Here is a 20017-nt window from a genome sequence, read left to right as displayed (position 1 = left end):
TCCTGGGTCCTGCATGTGGCTCTGAGGTCATCTAATGAGGCAGTGTGTTCTGAGTGAACTGGGTGCTTGTCAAAAGCAGAGATATCTTTTCCAGGCTTGGCCTACTTTTTTATACTTTGACACTAAATAGGCTGACAGGACACCAAGAGATTCAGAGACCAATCAGAAAGGGTCACTCTACTGCCCCTTAGTTATTCACCCACGACCAGGTTTTACATATTACCGTGCTGGGCTCAGCCTTCGTCTATGAGGCCATTTCCGAGACTTCTGTTTTGATGCCCAAGCAGACCTGGACCCACTCCTGCTTTTTTGGAGGAAAGGGAAGGAGAGGGCAAACATAGGTTCTTTTGCTGGAAGCGGGTGTCTGCTTCCAAAGGCAGCAGATGCCCTGCTAAGACCGCTGGCTGCAGTGAGATCTAGGCCTAACTCATTACCTTGTCTGAGGCAGGTTCACTGGGGAGATGCGTCTGTGGCTTTTAAAGTGACAGCAGCTGGCAGGGAGTTTGAACAGATTTCTCACTGGAGCCTTTCAAAAGGTTTCATGTTCCATTTGCTGCAAGAAATGTGTGAAACTTACTTTTCTGAGAAAGCTATACAGAGAAGTTGATGTGACTTACTTGGTAATAAACAGTCATTTCTTTTCAGTTGTTTTTGTCATTTCCATCTTTTTTTGTGTGTGAAAAGTATTAAACACGTGGAGAATGTTGAGGGCCTTTCAGGCCTGTACAGGGGAATTTGACCGGGGTCTCCTGGAGCCTGGGCTGCACAGGCATTTGCCTCCTTTGAGTGCCTCCCTAAGCAAGCCACTGGCAGTGAAACTGCGTGCCATGCTGGCTGCCCCAGAGGTCACTTTCCTGGTGGCCTCTCCCAACCCCATCCTGCCCTGGGACCTCACCTAAGGGACACCCTCCTCTCAACACCTCCCCATGATCCATCTGTGCCTCCTCCCGTGGGCTTACTAGCTCACTTACTTACTCCGGGAGCTTAACAGACCTGCTACTGCCACTCCTGGAACAAGCTGTCACCTCTCACCCAGGGACTGGCCCCCTCCTTCCCCTCCACTGTCCACTCTACTCAGCACTGGATCCAGTCACCCCTGATTCCCATTTCATCAAGAATAACATTTAAAGTCCTTGTCCAACTTCTTCTCTGGTTCCCTTTCCTCCCTTATTCACTACTCCCCAGACATACTGGCCCCTCTATTCCTCAAACACTCCACGCACGGCACCCATGCTGGGCCTGCATTTACTGCCCCCTCTCTCTGAAATGACCTTTCCGGGTTATCTGTGGGGCTCACTCCATTCAGGTTCTACTCAAATGTTTTCCCCAGGCCAGGGCTTCTCTGATAACTCTTTAGAAAAGGCACTTTCCAGGCTCTCTCTTCTCCCTTAACTGGTTTTATTCTTCACAGTACCTATCAGCACTCGACACACTCCCTTACATGTTGGTCTGTGCGTCATCTGTCAGCTCCTCCGGAATGTGAGCTTGGCAAGAACTTTTATTTTTTTCACTGCTAGGTCCTCATTACTTAGAACAAACTAGGTGCTCAAAAAGTGTATGTCAAATGGACAAGTGAATAAACATAGCAACTTGACCTGTCTGAATATGTTTCCTCATTTGTAAAATGCGGCTGCCAAATTGCCCTCAAAGGGTTACTGCCCTCAAGGATTAAGTAAGAAAATGGTATAAAGCACCCAGCTCAGGGCCTGGCACATCATTAGGTGCTCAGTAAATGATGTTGAAAGGAAATTCCTTGAGTATTTACTGTGGCCATGACCTGCAGTAGACGCTGGGGATGCAGAGGAGTCCTCACGGAACTCACAGGGCAGTGTGGTCATAGAGAAGCCTGAATGAGAGTAAGGAGTCTGATCTTAATTCTGTAGGCCGTAGGGAGCCCCACATGATTCTGGAACAGAAGCATGACAGGACCTCGGAAAAGATAATTGAAAGTATATTCAAAAAGATCAGAGGAAAGAGACCTGGTGGGCTGGTGGTAGCATGCACTTCCTTCCCCCGACAGCCTGGTTAAGGGCCCAGCCAGGGAGCCTTACAGAGGTCCAAGGGACACAGTTGTCACCTCTGTCTACCCTTGTCCTAGAGGGAAACTGTGGCTCTCTGGGTGTCATCCCTCCCCTTGGAAACAGACCTGCCCAGGCCAGCTCATTCCAGCTATAAAGGGACCACAGGGAAGGCAACAGGATGGGAGTTCCCACTCAACACTCTGCTCCATTTTAAATTCTCTTCCTGGCACCTCTGGAACGAGCAGCTAAACCTGTATAAATTCAACCAGCAAAATGATTCGATGCAGCTTCCTAGCAGTCAGAGGTATCTTTCTGAAATCTGAATCTGGTCTTGTCAGTCCTCTGTTGAAATCCCTCAGTCAATCCCCACTGTGATGCCAATAAAAGCAAAATTGGCTAAGGGGCGCCTGGGTGGCGCAGTCGGTTGAGCGTCCGACTTCAGCCAGGTCACGATCTCGCGGTCCGGGAGTTCGAGCCCCGCGTCCGGCTCTGGGCTGATGGCTCAGAGCCTGGAGCCTGTTTCCGATTCTGTGTCTCCCTCTCTCTCTGCCCCTCCCCCGTTCATGCTCTGTCTCTCTCTGTCCCAAAAATTGAATAAACGTTGAAAAAAAAATTTAAAAAAAAAAAAAAAAAGCAAAATTGGCTGAGATCTCTGCCCACCTCACCAATCTCATCTGCCACTCTGCTTTCACCATGCTCCGGCCTACTGGCCTCTTTTTAGTTCCTCACAATTACAGGGTTCTTTCCTGCCTCCAGGCCTTTGCCCTTGCTGTTCCTTCTGCTTCTCCTGGGCTGACTCATTCTCATTTTGAAGGGTCACCTTAAATGTCACCACCTCGGAAAGGCCTTTTTGAATACCCTCTACAAAATGGCCCCCTGTCCATGTTAGGTGAGGTCACGTTTTATAAGAATTAGATCCTAAAGGCATTATTTTAGGTAAACAAAATAAAACCAAAACAAAAAACAAAACAACACCACATCAGGATTGTCCCTGAATATCCTTAGGAAGCCATCCTATTGGAGATAATACACCATTTCCTTTATTTCTGTTCCTCTGACATGCCAGGCACCATTTTTTTACAGCCCCAAATAGCTCCATGATCTCTTTCTCCCCCTCCTTCAGGTCTTCGCTCAAATGTCACCTTCTCAGTGAAGCCTTGCTCACCACCACTCTTTAAAAACTAACATTCCCACCCCAGCATTTTGTTATCTCTTGGTACCCTTCCCCTTCCCCCACCCCGCCCCATAGCTCACCTTCTGACATACTATACCGTCTATTTGGAATTAGGCTCTTAAAGGCACAGATTTCTTTTGTTCACTGCCCTGTCCCCAGTGCCTAGAACTGTGCCCTATACATAGCTGTTCCATAAATAACTGCTGAAAGAAGGAATCTTTCAGATCTCAGCGTAGGCACCTCTCCCTTTTCTCCTCCTCTGTGCCTTGGTTAGGTATTGCTTCGTAAGCATTCATAGTATCCTCTATCTAATCATACTAAAGAGCGGTTGATCACAAGGTAATTTTTGTCTACTTTTTCTTCTTGCCAATCTGTTAACCCCACAAAGGTAAGGAGTTTCTCCTAATTGCCAGCGTCACTTGGAGCCTGGATTTGTGCCTGTAGGCTAGGTGTTTAGCGTCTTTTGAATAAACTAGTCATGGAGGGCGGAGCGGGTGGGCATCTGGCCCCTTCGGCTCAGCTCCAGAAGAGCAGCCAGGACCCTGCAGAGGGAGGGTCCTTGGGAAGGAAGGCACACACGGTGCCACAAGAGCTCTTTCTGCTCCTCCACTTAGCTAGGTGGCCTTGGCCTAGGACTGCCAGATAAATCTGAATTCAGACAAACGACGGACGCGTTTTTAGTAAACGATTATCCCGTGCAGTATTTGGGATACTCTTACAGAAAAACGTCACTCGTTTATCTGAAATTCAGCTCTAACTGGGCGTCTTGCATTGTATTTGCTAAAACTGGTAACCTTACCCTGTCTCTCTCTGGGTTTCGTTTTCCCCATCTGTGAAAGGGGGTATTTCTGGGAGACCAGCCTCGGGCGGCCCCCCAGGCGGAGGAATGCTCCCATAGGGGCTGTCCCTCCGCTGAGCCGTGTGGGAGCGCGCTGGTCTCAGGAGAATTTCTCGCTGAGTGAATACGTGCAAGGCCCTGCGTGCAGGAGCTCGGTTTTCTCACTTAGCACCAGTCGAGGGCGGAAACGATTCCGCCAAGGCTTCACGGAACACCGAACGCACGGCTCCCAACCGCGGCGGCCGCGGATTTCCGGTGGCGTGATGTCACTTCCGTGCCAGAGAGCCTCCTAGGCTTCGAGCCCCGTGCTATCGCGCCCTCTGCCGGCCCGGAGGAGAAGCCGACTTCACCAAAGGGAAGAGAGAGCGGAGTCCATTGGTTGAAAGACGGACGCTGCTACCAGCCTCCACCAATGAAAAACCAAACCTTTGCCGTGGGCGGGGCTCCCACAGGAAAAGGGTCAGGCCGGGACGAAAGCGGCGTGGGAAGGCGGCGACCTGGTCTCGGCCGGGCTAGAAAGGCTCAAAGTAACACCGGAAGTGGGCATGTTACCCACCAGCTACTTCCGCCTCGCTTTACAAAGTGGGAGGGTCCTCGAGTAAAAGGACCCGGGATGTGTAGGGTGCCGGGAGGCTTGTCTTCAAATTTCCTCTATGCCTGTCCGTTTCGTACCCGAGAGAGACACGTGATGAGTTCACGCAGAAAAACAGGGGCTTTGAACGAAATCTTGAGCTGGAGGCCAAAGTGATTTTACATTTTGGAAGAATAGAGTGCTTACTGTGTGCCATGCCCCGCCCTCGCCCCTCGCTCGCTTTATTTCATTTCATCCGCGCAAGCCTGTGAAGTTTCTTTGACAGGTTCTGACCCCTCGCTGCCTGTGTTGTAACCCTGGTTCTGTCTGTTATTGCCTGTTTCCTGGGGCAGGTTCACATTTTGTGCCACAGTTTCTGCGTCTGTGAAATGGCATAATTGTCCTTACCTCATACCGTTGTTCTAAGGATTAAATTAATGAGCATTTAAAGCGCTTAGAACTGCACCTGACTTGCTAACCATAGCAACCATTTAAGTTATTTCCATTTACAAGCTAGGAGACCAAGGCTTAGATAGGAAGTAGCTTGGCTAGCACAGATAGTAACTAGTGAAGTCAGGTTGGGGCCTCAGCAGCAGAGGTTCGCAGACGTTATTGTGACTCAGCTCTATTTCTGGGTCTTATATGCCACAGTTCAAATTCCTAGGAAGAGAGAATCTGAATAGATAGTTTAAATCAGGTATGTCTATTCCTGGGTCAATCCATTAAGGACTCTTTGTGAGCTGCTTGCTGTACATTTCCTCCCTCTACCCTCCAGCCTTTATATTCCTAAAGGGCAGTCTGAGTTCTGTAACCTCTAGGAGTCAGCAAACTTTTTCTGTTAAGGGCCAGATAGTAAGTATCTTATGCGTTACAAGCCATACTATCTCTGTTACAACTGTTCCACTCTGCTGTGTACAGCAAAAGCAATCAGAGACAATACATAAGTGAACGGATATATGACTATGTTTCAATAAAACTTTATTTGTAAAACCAGGTAGTGGGTCATATTTTGCCAACTCCTACACTGTACTTTCCGTTTTTGCCTCCTATACTATCCTCTTCCACCTTTCTTCCAGCAAGCTGCTAGTCATTCTTCAGTTCTTGGTTCAGATGCCACTTCTTGGAAATTTCCTTAACTCTCCTTCCCTGTCTGGTTAATGGCCTCTTCTCTATGCTTCCACAAACTCCTGTACCCCATCCAAGCCTTCTCATTGTCATTGTTCTGTTCCAAGCACTAGATTACTAGTCTGGATCTCATTTATCATTAAGAACCCAGCACCCAGAACACGTATCATTGGATGGGTGGAAGGAGCTGTGAATCTGTGGCTGGCGACAGAGCAAATGTTTGAGATCTTAGGTCAATGGTGAGAATGCTGGGCTTTTGTATTAGGTGTGTGAGACCCACTCCCTCTTTTTGTTGCTCCTCTGAATCCCAGAGCTCAGGCAGTGGGTAAGATAGAGGAGAGGCTCCAGGTTGGACAGGGGTTCAGGGCGCTGGCAATTTCCATGCCATCCAGGCTTTGCCTGTCAGGGGCTTAGGCCATGTTCCCCAGAAGAACCATGTAATAAGCAGAAACCCCATGACCTCAGGAAAGCAAAGGTGATGTGGGTGTTTTAAGATATGACAAGTGGAAAATTCCAAGTACACTAAGCCTTGGATAATCTGATAAGCCAGTGCCCAGTTGGGATGAAACCAGGTATGCTCTCATCCAGTCCCTGGAGAAGGACTTCCTGCCCTTGGTGAGGTTCCCTGTGGAGACCCCACCAGGCCAGGGAAGGGGGGTTCCCAGAGAGATAGTGGGCAGCATGTGGCCAAGGGCAGCCTTGGTCTCATAGTCACCCAGAGCCACAGTTACAGGGGCTGCAGAATGGGCTTCCTGACCTGAGGGTTTGTGAGTAATGTCCAACAGAACCTGGACAAGGGCACAGGAGACTATGAGGCCATACAACATGGTTTCTTCTCATGAGAGGATTTCTTCTCTTAAGGGTCACATATATCACACCTTTGGGCAATGCAGATTTGATAGGGCTTTTCCCGAGTGTTATGCACAAGGAGACTGAGAATAAAACCGAAATGGAAACTCCTCAGTCTTTTGGCCCTTCAGTGGCTTACCTGGGCCCCTGACGGGGACGGTGGGCTGGGGTGGGCGGCCCAAGACCACCGGGAGCATGTCTTTCATAACATGCAGCTGAAGATCAGCGGAGTGGATGAGGAGAACAGGGCTGGGACAATGATCACTGCAGCCTGCAAGCCACCCACGTGTGGCCAAAGGGAATGAGAAGTCAGGGCAGGGGTATCAGACTGCTCCCAGGGGCAGGCAGTGCCCCTGCCCTCGGTAGCTGTGCCCACAGAATATTGGGGTCCCAGGTCTGGAGGAGGCAATAACAGACTTGGAGGCAAAGATTGAGTGGCCTTGGGCAAGGAGCCAATAGTTCCTTTCCCCCAGTGGTTTACACTTAGAAGTATATGGTACTTGGTATACGGTTGTGGACTATTAGGGGAGAGAAGCGATGTTAATAACACCACGTGCTTTATATGCCTTGTCTTATCCAATCTGACAAGCTGCCTGTGATATTCCTCCCCCCCACCCCCACCAGGTGGAGAAGCTGAGATGCAGAGGTTGGCTTGTCTGAGTTAGTAAGGGGCAGAGGCAGGATTTGAACCCAGGTCTGCATGCTGCCAGGTCTTCATGCTGTTGACGTGTTTCCCAACAAGAATGGGCCAGCCCAGGGGCGCCTGGGTGGCGCAGTCGGTTAAGCGTCCGACTTCAGCCAGGTCACGATCTCGCGGTCCGTGAGTTCGAGCCCCGCGTCAGGCTCTGGGCTGATGGCTCAGAGCCTGGAGCCTGTTTCCGACTCTGTGTCTCCCTCTCTCTCTGCCCCTCCCCCGTTCATGTTCTGTCTCTCTCTGTCCCAAAAATAAATAAACGTTGAAAAAAAATTAAAAAAAAAAAAAAGAATGGGCCAGCCCAGTAAGACAACACCTGGCGCGCGACAGTCCCTCAACAAATTCTAGCTCTCACTATGTATTAATATTAGATTGACCCATTTGGCCCTCAGAGTAAGGATAGATAGTATCATTCCCATTTCTCAGACAGGAAAACTGAGGCTAGGGAGGTGAAATGTCTTGCCTCAGATCACGCAGCTGGAAAGTGGCAAGGCCAGGATTCAAACCCGGGCTGACTCCTCTTTTCTCGCGTCCGCTAAGGTGCTTAGGCAGCAGAGGAATCCAGTCCTACTGCCTTAGTTTATTCAGCTGAAGAATGGGAAGGTGTCCTTGGATCTTTAAGAGGCCATCCTATGAAAAGGAGGCCATTCTTGTCTGGGGGACACAGAAGACGGAGCTAGGACCAGTGGGGACACAAGAGGACCCACATAAGGGAAGTCCTCCTGATTATTATTGTCCAGGAGTGGGATGGGCTGTGGCAGAACTAATGAGCTCCCTGCCAACAAACATACCCAGGGATGCCACGGTTTGCGAGACTGCAAGAATCACACTCTAAGGGTTCTGCCGGTGCCGGGAACAGCATGGGGGCTCTGGGTCCTGTTCCGTGGAACTGCCAGCTTGCTGTACCTGTCCTCACTGGGGCTCTTGTAGTAAAGGAGTGGGGCTGAGCAATACAGCTCTGAAACAGCCCCCAGTGCTCCCAGGAGAATTCTCACTCCTGTCTTTCTCTCTATCCCGTGCTTCAACCTTACCAGCCTTTCAGCCTTCTTTTTGGACTCCCTGCCTCCAGCTTTGCCCTACCACATGCAAATATGACCTCACTTCTCCCCTGCTTCAAACCTTGCTGGGGCTCCTGGGTGGCTCAGTCAGTTAAGCGTGACTTCGGCTCAGGTCATGATCTCACGGTTCATGGGTTCGAACCCCATCAGGATCTGTGCTGACAGCTCGAGAGCCTGGATCCTGCTTTGGATTCTGTGTCTTCCCCTCTCTCTGCTCCTCCCCCACTCATGCTTGCGTGCGCGCTCTCTCTCTCTCTCTCGCTCGCTCTCTCTCTCAAAAATAAACATTAAAAAAATAAAGCAAAACCTTGTCCTGGCTCCACAGTGTCCTCAGATGTCTCACAGAGTGGCATGGCCCAGCCCTGCTTTCCTTTCCAGCGGCATCGCTCTGCCTCCCTGCGTCACATTCAACCCTCAGCTACATAGCCTCATTTCCGGCTACCTTGCACATGCTGTTTCCTCTTCCTGGTACACTTTGCCCATCCTGCAGTTCTTATCCTGCAGACCTCTGCTTCTCCAGCAGCCTCTTCTCTAGTCTTGCCTCTGCCCATGTGCTGTGACTCTTTGATAGAGACCTGGGATGCACCTGTCATTGCTTATCTCAGTGACAGCACCTAGTAGGCACCCTCTAGGGGTTTGTTGGGTGAATGACTGAAAGAGAGAGGGAGAGAGTGGAGAGCACAGTGGGGCTGTTTTGGAAGAAAGTAGAGAAGGAGGGGAGTCCTCTGGCCGGACCATCCCCACCCCACACGTAATGCCACCTTTTCTTTCTTCAGAACTTGCCCAAAGCAATACTTCTTTGGACTGAACTCAGGGAGGGTGGACCCAGTGTGGCCTGACCAAATATGACCTTCCTCACCTGGCCACTCCACCCCCATTCAGTTCTGGGCATTTTGACTCCAGCTCAAGGGCTTTTTCTGATTCATCAACTTCCCTTCTTGGAAATTAGCCAGTGCTGGGCAGTAGGTGGGGGTAAGCTGGACTTACCAAGCTCTGCCATGAACTTGCTGTGTCACCTTGAGGAATTCACCTTCCTTCTCTGACCTCAGTTTCCCCAACTGTAGCAAGGAAACAGATCCCTACACATATCGCAGGATGGTATGGGGATGGGAAGCTGACAAGGAGCATGGGTTTGGGAGTCACCCAGCCCTGGGTTCAAATCTGAACTCTACTGCTTAATTGGAAAATCATCTTAACTCTCTGGACTTAGTGTTCTTATCTGTAAAATGGGGATAAAAGTAGTACCTCCTCTCAGGCTTGTCATAAGGATTAACTGAGATGACAGCTAATAATAGTTACTATACTAATAATGCTTCAAACAAGGCTTGGTGCACAATTAGATTCAATAAATCCTAAGGTGTGCAGGGACTTGGGGAGAAAAGAGAGCATTTGGAAACATGGCTTCGAATTGGGTTATAGAATTCCAGAGTTGGGAAAATGCCTTAGGAACCACATGGTATGTTGGTGAGGTCACTGAGATCCACCCCCACCCTCACCACCCTCCCCCCGCCTGGAGCAGAGAAGGGTCTTGCCCAAGATCACGCTCAAGTCCATAGTATTTGGCTGGAAAATTCCTGGGGCAGAGGGTGAGCCTGGGCTGGGAAGCTAGGTATTTGCTTTAGGAACCAGAAGATGTTCAAGTGGCTGAGCTCCCTCCCCACCACCCCTAGCATGGGCTTGACCCTGTTCCTTGCCCCGTCCCTTGAGTATGGGGGAAAGCTGGCTAAAGAGCTGGCTGAAGTACAAGGGTAAGTAACATTTTTCTTGAATCCCACGTGCCACCACTTGAGTCTAGAGGCCTTCCTCTGCCTCAACGTCCACCCGAGCCCTCCCCACCCCATGATGGGAGGAGCCCAATGTTCAAGAAAGTGGTAGAGGAAAGGAGCGGGGTTCTACTTACCGCACAGGAGGGTATCCGTGGAGCAGTTGCAGGGGGGCTCTGTGCCCATCAGTGGGGTGTTGGGGCCTCAGCTCAGGAGGGGTGGAGGTAGGCAGGGGCTCAGGGCATTCCCCTTTCTAAAAAGGAGGGGCAGACCAAGGTTAGATCCTGGAGCAGCTGTGGCAACAGGCTCCCTGCTCAGAAAGGAGGACAGGAAAAGCAGGCCTCCAGGGGCTCTGAGATCAGACATCCCTCCTGGTGTTAAACTGATGCGTAGACTTTTGACAACCTGGAAAAATGAATACAATCTATTATAAAGTGGGGAAAACAGGCTATGGAGCAATAAGAAAGTGTGTTTTAATTCTTGTATATAAACATACTCACATGGGAAAAAAGACTGCAAATGTTATCACCCAAGCACCATCAGTGGTTATCTCTGAACAGTGGCTGATGGATGATTTTTCCTTTTTGTGTCTTGACTGTATTTTCTAAATTTTCTATAATGAGCACGTAATAAGAAAAAGATTTACTCAGGGTGCCTGGGTGGCTCAGTTGGTTGAGCGTCTGACTTCAGTTCAGATCATGATCTCGTGGTTTGTGGGTTCGAGGCCTGCATTGGGCTCTGTGCTGACAGCCCGGAGCCTGGAGCCTGCTTCGAATTCTCTGTCTCCCTCTCATTCTGCCCCTCCCCCCTCAAAAAATAAATAAACATTAAAAAAATAAAAATAAAATAAACAATTTACTCAGGAAAGCGACATACTTTAAATGGGCAAGCCTTTGACCAACAATTCCATTTGTAGGAATTTACTCCACAGAACACACAGAAACATGAAGAATGATCATATTTTCATAAAAGAAAGCTCCAGTTTTGTTTATGCATAAGCAAAAATGCCTGGAAGGACCTGAATCAAACTGTTAACAGCTGTTGATTTCTGGGAGCCAGATGAGGGAGTTTTCTGCTTTATAGTCTTTCATTTATTTGAATTGTTAAACAATGAGGGTAAGTTATTTTGTAATTTTTTAAAAAGGCAAACAATCAAACAACATTTCTGGTCTTTGCTGTCCCCAAGAGAGAAAGACTGCATATAATGGTGGAAGGAGAGCACTCAGAATATTAGGATCCCATCCAGTAACAGCTGCTCTCGTGCTGCCCGAATAGAGTCATTTTCAAAAAGCCCCCTCTTTCTTTCTACCGCCCCTGTAAACTTTTGCCTACCTGCTTGGTGTGGTCCCTGAAATCCCACCTCTGGCTACTCTTTCAGAAGTGGCTCTATTATGAATGCACAGAGGATGGGAAGGGGGCAGCATCTTGAACCATAAGCCAGTTATCCTGAGGAGCACAGGAGGGTGTGTTTTGATGGAGGAAGGAGTGTGACAGAGGAAGAGGGAGGGTGAAGGGGCGGGCAATGTGGGGCAATCTCCCTGAGACAGCCTCAAGCTAGAACCTTAGAACTCGAGTTTGCCCCATCACCCAGGGCTACCCATCCCTTTTGTGGAACCAATGAAGAATGAACACTCTTAAGGTGGAGATGAAGGGGACTGTCCAGGGTCACTGGAGAGTCAGGGATGGAGCCAGAGTCCACTCCTGGTTTAGCAAGGCTCTCCCAGGTCTCGACCCTGCATTCCACACCTGTGAGATGCACACATGTCCAGCCAGCTCTGCTTTTTCTGGGACCTCCTGGAGCCCTTATCTGCATCTCCCTTCTCCCAGTGGCAAGAACATTGCTGCTGGGCCCCAGGACCTCATTCCTGGTTTGTAGATCTGGCAGTTTGGTGAGGGAGGGGCTTCTGCCTGGGGTTTGTGGTAGACAGAGGAAGCAGGCCCAGCGGCTCAGCCTACAGGGTGTGAGGGGGCAAAAGTCCCTTCCCTAGGAAAAAAATTCCAAAACCTCTAAATCACCGAAGTCCCAGGGCTAACTCTCATGCCATGGAGTCAGGGGACCCCCTTGGGCTATCGCCCCTGATGTCCTCACTTACTTGGAACTCCCTGTGGGTCCAGCAGCTACCCAGGTGACTTTGTTCCTACTGTGGCTGATTCTGGCTCCAGACTGTGTTGCCAGCAAAGGAGGTCCCAGGTGTAGGCAGGCACCAACTGGCTTTGCTCTGGAGAAGGGGATTAGGGTCCAGGCTAACTGTCCCTTGTTCTTGGGGAAAAGGACAGAGAAAGGCACTCCGCTTCTGGTGCCCAGGGCTGTGGGGGCCATGGCCACTCCCTTTTTCCTTCTGCTCAGGCTCCGGGTTCCCCAGGGGTGGGAGGAGGCACCAGAATCCACTGAGGGGAGATTGAAGGTTGTGTGGAAAGAGCACATGGCGGGGAGGCAGGAGGCCTGGGCCAGGCCTGGCTATGGCCCACAGGCTGGTGTCTTCTCATTTGGGTCATAGTTTTCTTCTCTGTAAAGTTGATGTCAGTGGTCTCTCAGCAGCCATCCTGTGATGCTTACTGACATGTTCAGTTGGGTTGTCTCCATCGCAGAGAGGACTTCCCAACCCTGTGACCCCTTTGTTCTCTCCTCCTCTCTGAGGGGTGCAGGTGCTGACTGAGGGTACCTCTCCACCCCTGCTGACCTTAGACATGAGATCCTTCTCTGAGCGCCTCCCTCTTCAGCCCTGCTCCAGCCCCCTTCCAGCTGGTCCTCTGTGCTCCTTTTCCTTTTCTCAGCTGGCTGTTCTTCCTCTCCTGTGTACTGATTGGGAACCAGGACATCAGGCCTTGGCTCTGCCATGTGCTACATGCCTTTGAGCTAGGAATCAACCCTCTCTGGGCCTCAGGATCCCCCAGGCCCCACTGGCATTCAGGCTTGATCACACTCAGGACCACAGTTTTGGGGAACTCAACAGGAATTGGGCTTTGTGCCCCTGGACCCAGCCTCTGGAAAGGTCCCCCTTGTCATGACATCAAAGTAGGAAGCCCCTAGGCCTCTGGCCCAAAGTGGCATTCCTTCCCATACTTCATCTAATTCCCGGGGTGAGTGGGGGGGCATTCTGAAATAGTCAGAAATATAATAGAACTGTCAAATTTGTGAAAGAAGATAAAAGACTTTTATTCTGTACCCAGCGTAAAACAAAAACAAACATACTGTCATTTCATCCAGATAAAAGGAAAAACAAAGGAAATGAACACATTTCAAAATAAAAGTATCCTTTCCTGCTTTTTTTTTTTTTGGAGGCTATGCCTCCTTACTGCATCTCTCTTTCTTTCTATCTCTGTTTCTACTCTGTTTCCCATCACCCTTTCTTCAAGGGTGGTTCAGGATTCCCAGGGAGACAGAGTAGAATCGTGGGTGTCCCAGAGGAAGGAGAAATAACCACTCCCGGGTGGGCAATAATGATGATTCAGCACCTTGGCCAGCACCCACTACTCCCCCTCCCTCCCACCCCCCAACCAACCCCACTCCTCTCCAAGCCCCCTTCATTTAAGCCTGTGACATGGCCCTTCGTGGCTGACCTCCTAGTGAAGTGTTTGGGGATGGTGAACAGAGTCAGGACCCAGGCAGGATGAGAGGAAGCCGGGAATGCTGCCCAGGTGTGAGCTGTCAGCCTCTGGGGACGACCTCTCTGGCTGAGCTCTGTGCTGCCAAGAGATGTCATCTCTGTTGTTTTCTGTTCCTGCTGCCACCCCAGAGAGAAAGACCCAGAGTGAATGGCCTTGTTAGGTTCTGACTAGGACAAACCCTGCATTAGGCTTACAGAACCCTGGCCAATCAGAGCCAGAACCTTGGCAATCAATTAACTAGATTCCTAGTCCCTCCCCAATAGAGATGGGGAAACTGAGGCCCAAGGAGAGAGAGAAGGACCTGCTTAGGGTCACCTAGTGCCTTCTTGAGTCTACCCCTGGCCCTGAGAGACACATGAGGCTTGGTTTGAAGTTGAGGCTTGACTCACAATTACACAAATGCACAATGGAATGGAGCCAGGGTTAAAGTCCCACTTTGAACCCCAAGGGAGGTCACAGTTTTGGTGTCCCCTGCCTGTCACTGAAGTGGTCCTCAAAGTTGAGAAGCATTTCCCAGGAGGTCCAGAGAAGAGTTTGGCTTTAGCTTTGGATGGGCCTGGGTCTGTTTGCAGCGCTGTTGAGTACTGGCTGTGGATCCCCTGGGAGGTAATGTTTCTCCACCAAACACTCAGATAATGATACCAACCTCATGGGCTTGTCTTGATATTAGATAAGTAACAGCACTTTGCCTGGGATCCAGATAGGGATACTGTCCTCCTATCAGTTCTCTCCTGCTCTGGGTAAGACCTTTGTTGATCCCTCCTTCCTCCCCAATGCTGAGATGCCTTTGCCTCCCCTCTTCGCTTGCCTGTGTTAAATGGGGGATTCCTGGTATCATTCAGCCTGACAACTCCAGATTCCTTCATTCATGAATTCTTTGGACCCTGAGAGACACATGAGCCTTGCCTTGCAGTTGAGGCTCGACTCACAATTGCACAAATGCACAATGGTATGGAGCCAGGGAGATGCACTGATTTCCCAGAGTCCCAAGTTAGGTGTGCAAATTAGCTCCCTACAGTTACTCCCAGACGCTAGGAAGTGGAGAGTAAATACTGGGAAGTGGCCACCACTTCTTGGACCTTGTGCCAAGGCTGAGTAGGGGAAGGGTAAGAAGGACTGTGGAGGGGGTACTGCCTCCCCAGAAGACAGATGCACTGAGCAAAGATGGAGGGACATGGTTTTGGGGCATCCAGTGGGGCAGGCGGGTTGGGGATACTTTAGTCTCAAAATCACCTCCCCCCAAACTGGGTGCTCTCCATCAGCCGATCAGACACCTTTCCTTCTGCTCCTGCCAATCCCCCCAATCCTTGTTCATGGCCCTTTTTCTAGAACTCCAAGCAATTCAACAACTGGGGTGGTTCCTTCTCCTCTCTCTCCAGCTCCAGGTATAGGCGAAGATCCATCTGGAGCCTCAGGGAGCATCCAGTGTAACCCCCTTCATCTGCAGGGGAGGAGACTGAGGAAAGGGCCCTCAGGGTACAAAATGAGTCAGCACAGAACTAAGACTAGGCTCAGGACTCCTGTTCCTCAGCTGTGGGGGCCCCAGGGCTTTGCCACTTAGAGTGTACACAGCTCATCTGTCCATATGCAGGGCCCTGCCTGACTCCTGGTCAGACTCCTTCCCCATGAGTCAGAGGTAGGATGGACCTCCTTGTACACAGCAGACCTGGGGACATTTCTGGCTTAGGTAGTCCCACACTCCACACAAGGCATAAGGAGGAAGATAGACTCCTTAAGGTCAGGTGTCTTAGGGCACTGACTCCCGGAGACAGGTAGAGTGGGAGGCAGGACCTCCCTAAGTGCACTGCATTTAGCAGCTTATCAATAAATCATATGAGATGGGTGTTATTACCCTCATTTTCTCTGTGGAAAAACTGAGGCCTAGAGAGGCTAAGCCATTTCTCTAAAGTCACACAGGAATGGAGCTCGGATTCAAGGCCAGGCACTCTTATAGAATTCAAGAGACCATGGCACTGTCTCATGAGCTCCCCTCTGCTCTCAAGGCTGCCATGACCCCCTCTTTCAGGCAGACTGCCAGTCTTCCCTGACAAGTAAGTTGTGATGTGAGTGCTGGCTTTAGAACTCTGTTATTTTTTTTTTATTTTTTTAACGTTTTTATTTATTTTTGAGACAGAGAGAGACAGAGCATGAACGGGGGAGGGTCAGAGAGAGAGGGAGACACAGACTGTAAAGCAGGCTCCAGGCTCCGAGCTGTCAGCACAGAGCCCGACGCGGGGCTCGAACTCACGGACAGTGAGATCGTGACCTGAGCCGAAGTTGGATGCTTAACCGACTGAGCCACCCAGGCGCCCCTAGAACTCCGTTCTAATCCAAGTTCCACTGCTTCCCAGCACGGACTTGGGACTGTGGGCAAGTCATGTCTTCTCTCTGAACCTCATTTTCCACCTCTGTAAAGTGGGCATAATATTACATACCCAGTAGGTTTGCTTTGTGGATTAGCCATGTTAATACATGAATACAACCTGGGACAGAAAAGGCAGGCCTTTGTCAAAATGAATAGAACTGACCACTGACATTCTGTAACTTTAATTTAATACAAATTCATCATAACTCACAAAATGGGAAACATTTAAAATAAAAATACTGCTGGGGGGTGGCCCAGCTTCTGGTAGATGAAGGGGTGAGGTGAGAATGAGGATTCCTCCTGCCCATGGGGGACCCCAATGGGCAGCAGTTGTGAGGTGGGAGCCCCCCAAGTTCAGCTAGTCTGGCTCCTTTGGGATGAGGGTGGTCAGGGACCCCACAAGCTCAGAATCTAGGCTCCAGGACTAGAGAGCGAAGTGAAGGCTTGAGACATTCGGCCAGTGCTGTGGATAGATCCACCTCTTGGGCTCTTGCCCTCGGGCAGGGACAGGGCCAAGGAGCAGGACACGTGGAGGCTCTGCTGCTTCAAAGCCAAGGCCTGGAGGTGAACTCCAGTGACAAAAACCGTGGATGGGCTTGTTCAACACCTAAACATCCTTCCGGGCCTTTTTGCATGGCTGCAGTGAGAAGAAAGAAAACTACGTTTCCCAGGCACCCTTGCCGCCAAAGTTCTGGGTCTGATTTATGTTTCCCCAACAGTATCCCTCACAGAGATTTGGATTTGAGAACTAAACTGAGTGGGACAGAGGCAGGCCTCAGGACACCTATTTGCCGGCCCGGCCAGTAGTGGAGGGAACACAGTTCTGCGGTCAGCAGCTTCCTGATGCAGTGGCTTCCTGCAGGTGGGAGCCGCAAGTTGTTCCTGGAAATTCAGCAAGGAGTCTGCTCCTCCAGCCCTTCCAATGATTTTGCAAATCAGGGATGTGATAATAAATGCTGTCAAATTAAACTAGCTAAAGCAGCTCTTGTTTTCTGCAACAGGATCCTAACTGAGACAGACGCCAAGCCTGATGGGAAGTCCCAGCCAACAGCCTGTCCCAGTGCTTGCCTGAGACAACTGTTCCCCTCAGCCTCCCCGCACCCTAAGCCTGGTCACAGAGGCCGGTTTGGACCCTTATTTAAGCCTCTGGGGACCTCCATCACCCAGTGATGCGTGTCCTGCAGCTGCTTTTAGGCTACCGGGCTCTGCATCAGCCTCGCGTGCCATCATCCTGATTTTAGACCCGCGGGCTGGAAGTTGGTGGCACAGTGACCGTAACACGTGGGTTCAGTGACCGGGTGCCTCCCACAGGCCACAGCATCATCTCTACCTGCAGGTCAGTGGGAGAAACAGGAACCATAAAGCTCTTGGTCCAGAGGTAGAAGGAGAGGTGGTTCTCGGGAACCCTAGGACCAGCTACAGCCTGTGTCCACTGTGGGCTGGGATCAAGGGTCAAATGGCCCACGGTGGGGTGCCGGGCAAGTCTTAGACCTGGAAGCATAAGTGGGTTTCATGTATCTTTCAGGCTGCCAACTGCCGGCAAGACTCTTGACACATCCTGAGGTCAGGGCATGTGGGCAGGAGGGAGACAGGGAGAAGCTCCCCATCCCTGCCGCCCAGAGGATGGGGATGAGGGCTGGGCAGGGGCCGCCCTGAGGAGAAGCCATGTCACATCCTGGGACCAAAGCTGCCTCCCCATCAAGGTCAGAACTACAGGACGTCAATGCTGATGGCGTTTAAGAATCATGGAGCATGACCACCAATATAGAAGGGAAATGGAGGCTGAAGGGTAAACACCCAGCCCGAGGCCTCACGGGGTGTGGGGGCTACACTGGACCAGAGTCCTGGCCTCTGTCCCCTGGGCAGAGCTCTTGCTGGTGGCCGTGGCCCAGGTGGCCCCTGTGGGCTCCCTGCGCCGTCCTAGATGCGGACCGTGTTGATCCTCAACGGCTGCACGTTCTTGCCGTTGGCGTGGCTCTGCCCCGGGCTGAAGTAGGAGCAGAGCTTGCCCGGGAACTTCTCGCGGAACGTGTAGAGCCAGGACATGTCGTCGGCGTTGTAGAAGATGAGCAGGCCTTGGTCGTAGTCCAGGAACACGCCCACCTTGTCGAGCTTGTCGCGGACGTTGAGCCGCGTCCAGGGCTCGGTGCAGGCGCTGTACTGGTTGCCATCATGCATGACGATGCAGTAGAAGCCGCGGCTGGGCTGGATCTGGATGCTGCCCTTGCGGCTGGCCGCCTCGTGGGCCAGCCCGATCACCCACTGGGTCTTCTCCGCCACCACCACCTCCCAGTAGTGGACGCCGCTGCTGAAGGCCTCGGAGCCCAGCACCGACACCTCCACGTCGAAGCGCTTTGGCGAGTCCTGCAGCGGCTGTGGGTGCAGGTTGCCATAGGCCACGATGGTGCAGTCGTCGGACAGGATCAGGCGCTGGTGGGCAGTGCCCGGGTCCAGGGTCAGGGCGGCGGGCACTGCAGGGGGCGGAGGAGGGAGGAAAGATAAGTGGAGAGAAGGTTGGGGATCCACTCTGTGGTGTCTCCCCGAGGGCCAGGTTCTGGTTGGTGCCCAGGAGGCTGTGTGATGCTGAACACATGTGATGCCTGCCCTCTCTGGTCCTCAGCTTCCTCCTCTGTAAAATGGGAGGGCGATAGCTGAAGTCCTTCCAGATTTAAGCCTGGCTGCAGGGGAGCAGAAGCTGTGGCTGCTTGTTCGTTGCCAATGCCTGGGGCAAGGACATAGTGGGCACCCCACAAAAGTTTGTTGAGTAAACCATAATGAAATCCAGAATTAGGGAACTTCAGAACTGAGAGAGCTTAAAGATTATCCCAGGTGCTGGTAATCACCCTGGGACTGGGGGATAAGGAAATCTGTGGGGTGGGGTGTGGGTTTTCTCAGTAGGTGGGATCCATGCATCTAAATGCCCTGAATGAGGGGCGCCTGTTAAGCATCCGACTCCAGCTCAGGTCAGGATCTCACAGCTAGTGAGTTTGAGCCCCGGGTCGGGCTCTGTGCTGACAGCATAGAGCCTGGAGCCTGCTTTGGATTCTGTCTCCCTCTCTCTCTGTCCCTCTCCAGCTTGCATTCTGTCTCTCTCTCAAAAATAAACATTAAAAAAAATTAAAAAAAATTTTTTTTAAATGCCCTGAATGAAATGCACAGGGAAGTCCCACGACCCCTTTGCCACCCATAAATTTTCAAATGCTCAAGCAGACAATCATGTGGATGAAAAATCATTTTTATAATGACCTAAAATTACAACTTAACTCCCTTTTACGTATAAACAGGAAATCTTTTTTTAAAGTTTTTATGTTTATTTTTGATAGAGAAAGAGAGAGAGAAAGAGAGAGAGAACGTGAGCAGGGGAGGGGCAGAGAGAGAGAGAGAGACCCAGAATCCGAAGCAGGCTACAGGCTCTGAGCTGTCAGCACAGAGCCCTACCGGGGGACTTGAACCCACAAGCCAGGAGATCATGACCCGAACTGAAGTTGGATGCTTAACCGACTGAGCCACCCAAGTGCCCCGGGAAGGAAATCATTTTGTACAGTTTTAACAGACTGAGTATTACTACCATGTAAACTGAGGGGAGACTGAACTTGGTTTGTTTGGAACTTTGCTGAGAATTGTTCACTTTTCGGGAAAGTATATGTCTGAGAAAAATGCCACTGACTCATATAACCTACCTGTTGTGGACCATATGTGAGGCACAGTTGTGTTCATCTACGGTGTGAGCACCTGACTGCTTCATTATGTTTTCTACTGTGGCTGTGAGTGAGCATGTACAGATTGGCATACACAATATTTTATTATAAATCATTTCCTTCTATTTTTCCTTTACATTGTCATCACAGTATGTATATACATACCTGTATATATACAGTTTTTCAAGTTTATATACATAGTGCAGTTGTGGAAAGGTTATTATTACCTTTGAGACATTGCAAACTATTTGT

General features: G+C 50.7%; 2 protein-coding genes across 8 annotated transcripts in view; one reads left to right on the top strand and one right to left on the bottom strand.

Annotated features, from left to right (window-relative positions):
* AZIN2 (antizyme inhibitor 2) overlaps window positions 1–20017 on the top strand; it is a 55535-nt gene that overhangs the window by 34457 nt on the left and 1061 nt on the right. The window contains exons 9-10 of one of the 6 annotated variants that reach the window (XR_006962650.1): window positions 17069–17403; window positions 17593–17980. The exons of 2 other annotated variants lie outside the window; for them this stretch is intronic. Coding sequence is in view for 3 of the 4 variants with exons in the window: in XM_047082906.1 (XP_046938862.1) it covers window positions 17069–17237 (169 nt within the window). In the remaining variant the exon portion in view is untranslated. Of the gene's footprint in view, window positions 1–7202; window positions 7254–17068; window positions 17981–20017 lie in introns of those variants that run through there. 3 more of the 6 variants (XM_047082906.1, XM_047082913.1, XM_047082912.1) reach the window with 3 other exon arrangements.
* The window catches only part of TRIM62 (tripartite motif containing 62), a 31017-nt gene continuing 27238 nt past the window's right edge, over window positions 16239–20017 (bottom strand). For both annotated transcript variants that reach the window (XM_047082898.1, XM_047082899.1), the window contains one exon: window positions 16239–18538. In XM_047082898.1, the coding sequence (XP_046938854.1) occupies window positions 17988–18538 (551 nt within the window). In that variant the 3' untranslated portion in view covers window positions 16239–17987. The remainder of the gene's footprint in view (window positions 18539–20017) is intronic.

The sequence above is a fragment of the Lynx rufus genome, unplaced genomic scaffold (genome assembly GCF_022079265.1).
Source record: "Lynx rufus isolate CCGP_SWC_20201006 ecotype Redwood Valley unplaced genomic scaffold, mLynRuf1.p SCAF_2, whole genome shotgun sequence".
Lineage (NCBI taxonomy): Eukaryota > Metazoa > Chordata > Mammalia > Carnivora > Felidae > Lynx > Lynx rufus.
This window is presented reverse-complemented; position numbering and strand designations above follow the sequence as displayed.